General features: G+C 27.7%; 1 protein-coding gene across 1 annotated transcript in view; it reads right to left on the bottom strand.

Annotated features, from left to right (window-relative positions):
• Positions 1-3,202: 3,202 nt before the first annotated feature.
• LOC105622702 (protein I'm not dead yet-like) overlaps positions 3,203-10,407 on the bottom strand; it is an 8,373-nt gene continuing 1,168 nt past the window's right edge. The window contains exons 3-9 of the mRNA XM_012204115.1: positions 9,954-10,225; positions 6,781-6,895; positions 6,640-6,701; positions 5,339-5,461; positions 4,765-5,094; positions 4,036-4,414; positions 3,203-3,454 (exon numbers count right to left, since the gene is read on the bottom strand). Coding sequence (XP_012059505.1) covers positions 3,203-3,454; positions 4,036-4,414; positions 4,765-5,094; positions 5,339-5,461; positions 6,640-6,701; positions 6,781-6,895; positions 9,954-10,225 — 1,533 coding nt within the window. The remainder of the gene's footprint in view (positions 3,455-4,035; positions 4,415-4,764; positions 5,095-5,338; positions 5,462-6,639; positions 6,702-6,780; positions 6,896-9,953; positions 10,226-10,407) is intronic.

The raw sequence follows: 10,407 nt of genomic DNA, 5'->3' as shown, positions 1-10,407 counted from the left end.
AACTTAAAGTTAAAATTAACGTTACGTACGACTACTTAGTTAGTACGTAACGGAAACGAACGAACTAGACGACGACTAGTACGACACTAGTANACACCACTATATATATATATATATATATATATATATATATATATATATATATACATACAGGGTGGGCCATTAAAATTTGGAATTTAATTTGGCTCTAAAAAAAAGACGCATGAATATTTTTCAAAGTTTATGGCTTTATTGGAAAGGTAATACATTGCCATTTACCGAAGTCTTTATTCAAAATTCTTCTCAAAGAAGTGCATGAAATGTTCAAATTTTGAGAACGATGGCGAGTTGATGTTGATGGTTGTTCTAAGCAACAGCAACAATGTTTTCGATTGACCTTACTGGATGAGCACGTGAACGAGTTGCTTTATCCAATAAGGATCCAGTTTGCCGAATTCGCTTCACAAATTGATCCACAAACTGCGTTGAAGGCATTTCTTTTCTATCAAATTTTCCACGTAAATTTCTTACAGTTTGGATTGAAGACTCACCACTTTGGAAGTAAGTCAATATTTCCCAATTTTTGTTCAAGCGTATAGCGACCCATTTCGTAAATGTCAAACAAAAAACTAAATTTTTGATACGTCATAAATGTTATTACGCCTTTCAAACTCAAAATAATCGGTAGTTGAAATTCCAAACGCTAGGTGGCCCACCCTATATATATATATATATATATATGCTGGGCTGCGTTCAGGAATTATGTCTAGATAACTCTAGGTGCATTTTTGCTATAATATGCGTAATGTAATCTATAGCTTAAAGTTATCTGGACGTAATTCCTGAACTCAATCCTGGTATTGCACTAAGGCTGTTCTTTAGGGCTGTGTTCCATTTCACGCATGCTGCATTATTTATCCTTGTTATTCATCGAATGTTAAACAAGGATGAATCATTTCGCAGCCTAGCTAAAGTTCCTACATGATTCATCATTCTTTCTTTTCTCTTCACGTTAGAGAAAAAAAGAGAAAAGGTGAACCGCGCAAGAAGTTCAGTTAAAAAGAACAGCTCCGTCTAAGGTCTGTTTTCTGTAGCTGAACTAGTGAACTTTTGGAACTTAAAGTGAGATAGAAATATGATTGATATTTGTTTAAAGCGAGAAAGAGAGTTCTAGAAACAGTCTGGTGCAGAAATAGATCACTAGTATATTTCGCAGCTATGATAATTTCCTAACCTCAATAGTCAAATTTTTACGCTTAATATCTCGGTTCTCGGCGCAGAGACGCTTTATTTTTGCTAGATTCTTTCGTTTCATGCAAAAGCGTGTCGAATAAATCTTATTTTGTTTATTTTGGAGATGTTGTAGTTAAACTGTCATTTGTAGGTTACACTGTTTTTAATGTAACGAAATATAAAATTCAAAATTGTTTTAACCTTATTTTGCTAGTTAGTGAACTTGCGGATATATTTTTTTCAATTTCGCTAATACAGTTTATTAAAGTGTGAGACATTTTTATTGAGTTAAGTGTTTCCTTTCGTAAAATCTCTGTGAAATGGCAGAAAAAATGGAAAACATCAGTCATGATTTTGACGTGGATGGTGAGTAAAAATTATAACATAAATTTTAATATATTTATAATTCAAATAAATAAATCAAGAGCTACGAGTCTATTAACTGTCTGTTTATTACAAATTAAAAAAAATCAAGTTAACAAATTATGAATCTATGACTGTTTATTATAGATTTAAAATTATTACAATTGATATGAAATATTTGTAACTCTTTTAATGACATTGAGCATGTATACTAATATTCCATGTACAGAATATATTATGTATTTTAACCCTTAATATATATGATGATTTTTGGTATCATGCAATAGGTTTTTTGTATTGAATTAATTTTTATTACTTACAAGTATATAAAAATTTTTAAGTGATTTTTATGTATACTTTTACATCTCTAGAAAATATTTGTAAAGTTGTATATTTATAAAAAATTGTATATAAATGTTATAACTAATTAACTAATTAATGTAAATTGTATATAAATGTTATAACTAATTAATTGACAAAATGAGGAAAATGGACTTTTTTTTATATATACAATAATTGTCATAACATGACAGTTTTAGAGTATCATATTGGACTAAGAAATAGTAAAGATCTCAATTTCGAAATTTTTTGTCGTTTTCGGCATAAACTTTATTTCACGTATTAATGCATATACTTTAATTTTGGGAAAGGATTTTCGAATCTGTAAAAGAGGAAAAAAGTAATTGTTATATAAAAATTATATGATTTATTCGGTACAGATAGCTTTAGGGTTAAGATTCAGCCTTTAACAGTTAAAGGCTTTATTCCATACTGTTGTGTAATCACATTTATAGTTTGATGAACTTTCTTTAATATTGTTTATATATTGATAAATTATATGAAACTCTCTGTATATTTCAAATGTGTGCTAATGTACAGTACATAAAATGTATAATATTCTATAATACATACAAATAAATTGCTTTTTTGTGACATGGATATCGATATTCATTAACTTTTTATTGATATCAAAATCGATTCATTAGCTTTTGATTGGGATTACAATTACTAAAGCAATAATTATAAACTCAAAGTTATTATTGCTCATCTGAGAATTTACTTGATATTATAAATGTAATAGATGTAAAATATTTCATGAAAAACGTTACTTTACATAAATCTGAAATTCTAAAGATATACATTCATTATTATGTTTAATATAACAATTTTTTATGATAACATTTGATACATAAGGTGTGATTCGATTTGTAGACTCTAAAATCCGGACAAATTTCAATTTAAATTTTCCGCTATATTGTGCTCTACAGGAATCTCCTAAGTGTCATGTAAAAGAATTTTTTGTAATATTTAATTTTTATTATATTAATTTTTCATTAAAAACATTTTGTTTAAAGAAATTGTTCGAGTTGTCCGGATTTTGGTGACGCACCCTGTACAATCTATATTTTTCGTTGAAATTATTTTATAATTAAGTTCTTATCTTAAAGCTTTGCATATATAATATTTGGAATTTATAAAAAAAAAGTAGAAAATGAACTCGATTAAACGAGAAAATAAAATATAATGCGAGTAGTACTCTTGTCGTTGTGAAGATCATTCTTCGCTCTTCGGCGGAATGATAATGAAATATACCGAATAAAAGAATGTTTATATTATATAAGTACTGCTACGTGGCCCATTCGGAGAAATCCGATAGATTAAATACGTATTTACCCCAAGTAGAGAACGCTATTACAGTAACAACGAGTGTGATAATGCTAGGACCGATACCAGCAATCATAAAATCTTTTGTTTTTATGTGTCCCGCGGCACTAGCAATTGCATTTGGTGGAGTACCTACTGGTAGATGGAACGAAAAGGAACAGCAGAGAGTTGCTGGCAACATTAAATACAAAGGATGTATTTTAATAGCCACACACTGAAAAAAAAAGGAAAAGAAAATACTGATATAATTCTTGGAAACTAGCTTGTACTATAAGTAGTAAAATCTTGTCTTGCAAGCAAGACAAGTAAATTTTAATCAGCAAATGAAAAGTATTTTAAATAAAAATATATAGTTTAACAATTGTAAATATATAACTTATATATGTTTTTATATGTAAGAAAATATTAGCCAAGAGCATAGACGTTACATAGACATGCCATGTAGAATATATTCATTTTAATATATCAAAAATATTGTCTCCTATTTAAAAATGATTCAAATAAAAATACATGCATTATATTTCTTAATTTATAAAGGAAATTATAAATTAAGAAATATAATGCATGTAAATTACACAATCTAAATTGTATATTTTTTAAAAATGCAAATAATTTTTTTCACTTCAATTAATCCATTTTATAATCCTGCGAATTAAAATATTAAAAATAATATTATATTATATAATGAGATTTTTTATACTTTATATTAAAATATGCTAGAATAAAATATCTCTTAAATTATTATTAATTGATCTCTGTTATATTGAAGTTTATCGTTAATTTCGCTATACTCACCATCTCCGCTAATACGGGCAATATAATATTCGCGACAGCTACGTTAGCTGTTAATTCCGTCACGTTCTCGGCAAAAAAGCAGACAATCAGCATTATTGCTACCACGTTAATCTTTTGTAAACCTATCAGGTAATGACCGAGCATTTCTGACAGACCTGATGAAGTGCTACCTGCTGAAATGGCAAACCCACCACCTAACACGAATATTAGACTCCAATGCATTTTCTCGTTTATCATTTTCCAAGTTATTAAACCAAGCGATGCTTTTGTGGGTCGTTTACGCGGATCTTTACTGAATGCATATAAAAAGTCCAATTTCGACGGAATAATAAAAAACAATATCGTTACACACGCGGCTGCTGTCGAATCCTTAACAGACCTATGACATAAAAATTCCGATTATTTTACATTCGCTTTAATTTATTATTTTATAATTTTTTATGTTTATATTATTTTTTTTACATATTTTAATTTTTCGTTATTTTGATTACATTTTGGGTTACGTCTAGATGTACATTTTATTACATTTTATTAAACTTAAAAAATTATGAGTTTAAGAAAATTATACTTATAATTTTACCAAAATTATGAATTATAAAAGTATAATGTAAAATTAGTTTTTGTTATTCTTTTCTTATCTTTTGATTATTTTCATGATAACTCATAATGAAGGTTAATTTTGAAATGGAAAATGTATATTTTATGATACTTATTCTTATCAATACTCACAAGTTTGTAACATAAGCAGCCCAGCCCGGCATGAAACCAGGGCTTCTGAAGAACCACAAGAGTACCACAAAAATAAATAAGACACCCACGGAGAACTCATGCCATGAGATCGGTCCAAGTTCTTTGTACCTTTTTTCAATAACTCCCGCTGCGATACGCTCGCCTTGTTGTCCAATATCTATCGCACGAGCATCTTTACTTTCCGGTCTAAAAAGACCCATATACATCACCTGCAGCCACAACCATGTAAGCAAACCCATTAACAGCATGGGTGGCACCGAATATAACATCCAAGAGGCAAAATTTATGCCGGGACTGTTGGGAAAACGCCTGGAAATGAAAGTAAACTTTATAATTGTTATTATTATTTCTTCTAAATCATAAATATAAAAAAAAATTAAATATGTCACACTGGAATTAAAAATTTATAAAATTAATTTGTAAATATGAATATCTATTTTATGTATGTCATAATTTTTTTATATATTATAAATGTTTTGAAATATCTTATTACTTTACGACATTGAAAATAACACATTTGACATAAAATTTGCTGTTTACTATAAGCACATACTTTTCTAAAAATCCCTTTAATGTTAAATTGGTACCGCTTCCCACAATAGTGCCGGTACCACCGAGAGTAGATGCGTAAGCCGCGACGAGATAATATACCATTGTACTATGCGTTGGCCTTTTGCTTTAAAAAAAAGAAAGAAAAATTAGCACCGTAGATATGAATTATGATACAATTAGAATGGATGAACTTGCGTGAAATTTAGTATTAATGTTTAAGTTTAATTAATAGAGTAAATATTAATATACACACACTCTTTCTGAAAGACAAGATTGGTTGAATATGATATAGCATTTAAATTACTGCAGCAATCTTTTCTTTCAGTACAGTATTTATCAATACAGTTAATTACAGATATTATTAATAATACGAAAAAAATGTTTTATTGAAAAGTTATATGAAAGTAAAACGGTTTCGAAAATTTTGATTTGTGATTTTTCTTCTAAGTAGAAATGCCACAAAAATATAATAAGGTTACTATCACTTTTTAAAAATTGAGTTATATGATTTTTTTAGCATAATTTTTCTAATTAATCTGTATATGAAAGTATTAAGAAAGAGAAAAACTAAGAATTTATGAGGTACACTTCTGATTTAATATTTTGAATTTATGAATACTTAAAATGTTAAATATCTCGCAAAGTATTAATTTTTTTATTGTATTACGACAATAATACTTTTATATTTTTACGATACTTTTACGAACAAAATAACAAAATGAATCAATTGATATAAAGAAAATACATAGTTATTTAAACAATTATTCATTTTGTCTGTATATATATTTTTTAAGCAACTATGTGTTTTCTTTATACCAATTAATTTATCTCATTATTCTGTTCATAAAAGTATTACGATACGATAATCAAAATTAGTTTACAAGATATTTAACATTTTATGTCAACATATATTAGAATAAAATATTTCGAATAAAATAAACACTATATTGATTTTTTAATCTTTACCTTAATATTACCTTACCTTAATATTTTCATATGCAAAATAATTAGAGGAATCATACTATATAAAAATATCGTATAATTCCATTAAAAAATGTGGAGATGATATCTTTTGGATGCCTCCTAGAAGAAAAACAACATGATCAAAATGTGTCCTCATCGAAACCTCATCGTTTCACTTTTATCCGAAATATTTTTTCATAATTAAATTAAATTTTGGAGAAAATTGACTGTATTGATTAAAATGCATCATCCTGTATTTAAAAATTAAACATCTAGAAAACAAAAAATGAAATATGTGTGTGCATGCGCGCGTACATGTGTATAACGATAAATAATTACGTTTCCCTGCCTTCCTCTTCGACCACTCCTTCCTTTTGTACGAACATGTTTCCAAGTCCTTGCTGAGGTAAATAAATTTGAAAAATTATTTTTTTTCGCGTTAGTCTTATAGTCAAGATTTCGGAAAAGATGAAGACTCACTGATTCAAGCTCTATGAGAACAGTTTCCATTATCGGTATCATCATGGCTGTAGCGGCAGTGTTCGAAATCCACATTGAAATGAACATTGTCACGAAGAATAAACCTAATGTTAATCTGAGAATAAAATAGATTGAAAAAAAAATTTTAATAAAAAAAATAAGAATAAGATGAATATGTAGACACAACTAGAGATTCTAATCAGAGTCTAATCTGGTTATAACAAGTGGAAGTGGTTCGGCATTTTTTGTCAAAATCGTAAAGTGAGAAAAGATTTTATCTCGCTCTATAGTGATAGGGAAAAAAAAAGATTCAAAGATATGTGCTCGGACTAAAGCAACAAAAAATGTTGGGTCAATGATAATTGCCAATCTTATGACCAAATTTTAATTAGAAAGTTAGAAGATCAGATAAAATTATATGACAAAAATTATGAAGTGTCATACGTTATACTAACAACATTCTCACTAAAAAATAATTTATTAATATAAATTAAATAGATGAATATAATAATTCATTTCTATAGAACAGACAATTTTAATACATCGTTTCTAAAATAATTAAGAGATATAATACACTCATGAAACTAATTGTCCGAACAGTGCACCATTAAATCGATGATTTCTTTAGATTATTCTTCATTTGAAGAAAAGCTTGATTCATTGAGATAATAATTGGACAATTAGTTTCGTAACTGTATATGTACGGTTTGGAATGTATTTTAAGATCAGGAATAATAAGAGTGATATAGTAATAAATATTTTAATACGAATATTTTTAGTGTTAAAATATTTATTACTATTTCGCGATTAAAAAGCAAGTTACATATTGAATTCAAGAAAAGAAAATCACAATGCTCGTGACATATATCGCAAAATCGCATATCTCTAATTAGAAAAGGGAATGATTTGATTTCTAATTAGCTCGAAATAAATCGAAATGATAGAATGGATTCTTTTAATAAAACTTTTTCGAGAAAAAAATTGAGTTTTAAACAACTAAAATGAAAAAAATATTTTTTCATTTTAGTTGTTTGAAAAATTAAAAGGACAGAATACATTTAGAAAACAATCTATTCTAATTTAACTCGTAAAATACAATTTTATATATAGGGTGATTTAAAAAATAAACGAATATCCTTAGAATGTCATATTCTTGACTTAATTTTACGTGCTGATTTTCATGTGCTTCGCTGAAATACAAAATACAAAATATAACTGTCTTATAAATACTATTTCTCAAATAAAAATATTTCAAATACATATCTCAGAATTAAATCAGGAATATGAAATATTGAAGATAAACGTTTTTTTGTTTTAATTACTTATATGTTGTATCTTTTGGTTTATAGCAAAGGAAATTTTTTAGGTTCGTTTCGCCTAAATGATTAGGACTCACGAGGAGCGCTGATAGATAGACTACAAACAGCTTTGAAGAGACACTCGTTTCCGTAACTTCAACACTTTATTTCAATTATTCTCCTTTTATAAATTAATTTTCCCGTCGTGATAATTTAATTACAATTGATTCCCATGGCTATGTTAATGTTATTTAAATATTACTGAAAGACATCTTATAATTTCTCGCACTTCTAATACTTAGTAACCGGTTTGTCGCATTTATCGGATTACATGATACCGGACGTAACCTCGCGTAGCACGTAACGTGTTAATTTAATTCAGTATAATTCCGCTGCTCCCGACGATTAAGCAGTTGAACATAAAGGAACCATGGTGGTAGCTTTCGGGCTACTGTATAATAAAACAGCATTATTGAAAATGTTGATCGTTTTATTATACAGGGAGACTCAATTAAATAAAAAAAAAACTTGTAAAAATTAAAATTTTTCTTTACCAATTTTTCTCATACAAATTTACTCGTTTATTTTAAGAATCAACTATTGATTCTTAAAATTGAATTATTTCTGAAAGTAAACTACACAGAACACCTGTAGCAAAGTTAAACATTTTTAGTAAAGTGCACGCATACTTAATTACATTTTAAAATTCTTTTTCTAAAAGAAGCTAATAAAAGTCGACACTGAATATGCGTGTATACAAATTAATAAATTATTTATTGAATATTAACAATAATTTAGATATTTCGACAACGTTTCGTCGTAAAGAAATTATATACGTTTCAAACATTGAACGCAGTTAAATAAAACCGAATACATCAACTGAGATAAAAGGTTTGAATGTCAGTTCTTCTTTTCAAAAACGTTAATAATCCTCTTCAAGATACATTTTTTTGCAATACAATAATTTACATAGAACGTATATGTACAAGAGAACGTAACAGATTTAATAAAAAGTTGTATTAATTAGATAAAAAGCAGAATGTTAAAAAAGAAGAAATAAGAGATATTTTTATATCATTAATAAATTGGCGTTAAAATACTAGTCTTACTAAAATTCATAAGCAGGGTAATCTTTTTATCTTATTTATTGGAAGTTAGCTACATTTACATGAAATAATTCATTCGAATTTTTCTCCATCAAAAACCTACATAGGCAATAGTTTCCAACTAGTTGAGAATATTACTAATTTTTTATTCTATTTTGTTATCTCTAGATGTATCATTATTCATCTCAATAGAATTAATAATTGAAGGTGTTACGAAAAGATTTCATTGAAAGAAAACCGGGACATTCTTTAAATGAATTTGTATATGCTTTAAAATTAGTTTTAGATTCTACTTTTTCGAATTTAATAACAAGTTTTATCAGCAGACATTTGTTTCAATGGACTTCTCCTTGTCTCCTATTGTTGCGAATATTACAAGATCTTGAATTACATTCTTTAAGCAATTTCTCATTTATTCCATTTTATTTCAGTTTCAACAATATTGCATTTGTTATCGATAAAGACAGTATAGATCAATTATTATCTGGATGTTTTTGGCTTCCTTTACCATATGATATATTTTTATAGAATCTTGTAATAATTTTACTTTTTCTAAAAAACGAGGTCTTATTCATCCTATCATTTCGATTTATTTAGAGCGATTTTCGATGTGTTTTCGATAGTCCATCCTGTATTACGAATCGCAATAATGCAAATGATTCTACAATATTTGAAGACCTATAATATTATTAGACAAGAATTTTATAAATAAATTTGAAAACGTTAGAAACATCTGACATAACACAATGATATAGAACGTTTAAAACACCTTCGATGACTGCAGCCAATAATTCTGATGATGAGTAATGCCATTCGCATGTGCAAGCCAGAGTTTTCAATAACCACAGCGATTACCAAACTGCCCAGAAACATCATTGTGGTATCGTTCATGTAGCATAAACAAGTTTCATTGGTAGACATAATACCCATTAGCGGATATAAAACCACCGGGATCATACCCGTGATGGGTAATGGCAGGACCTCAGTTACCCAGAACATCGCCATTAACGCGATGATGTATAAACATTTCATTGCGACAGGCTACATCGGCAAGAAGAAAAAATGATTTTTTAATTTTTTCAACATTCAAACCTACAGTGTTAGAAATGTTCTTAAATTTGATTAATTTTTAAGTTATACAATTTGAATTTAATTTCATGACATTACATTAAATTTAATGTATTTATAACTAAAAAGTGTATTTGTGTATATGTATATAAAAT

This window comes from Atta cephalotes (assembly GCF_000143395.1).
Source record: "Atta cephalotes unplaced genomic scaffold scaffold00048, whole genome shotgun sequence".
NCBI lineage: Eukaryota > Metazoa > Arthropoda > Insecta > Hymenoptera > Formicidae > Atta > Atta cephalotes.
Note: the sequence above shows the minus strand (reverse complement) of the source record. Positions and strands in the feature narration are given on the sequence as shown.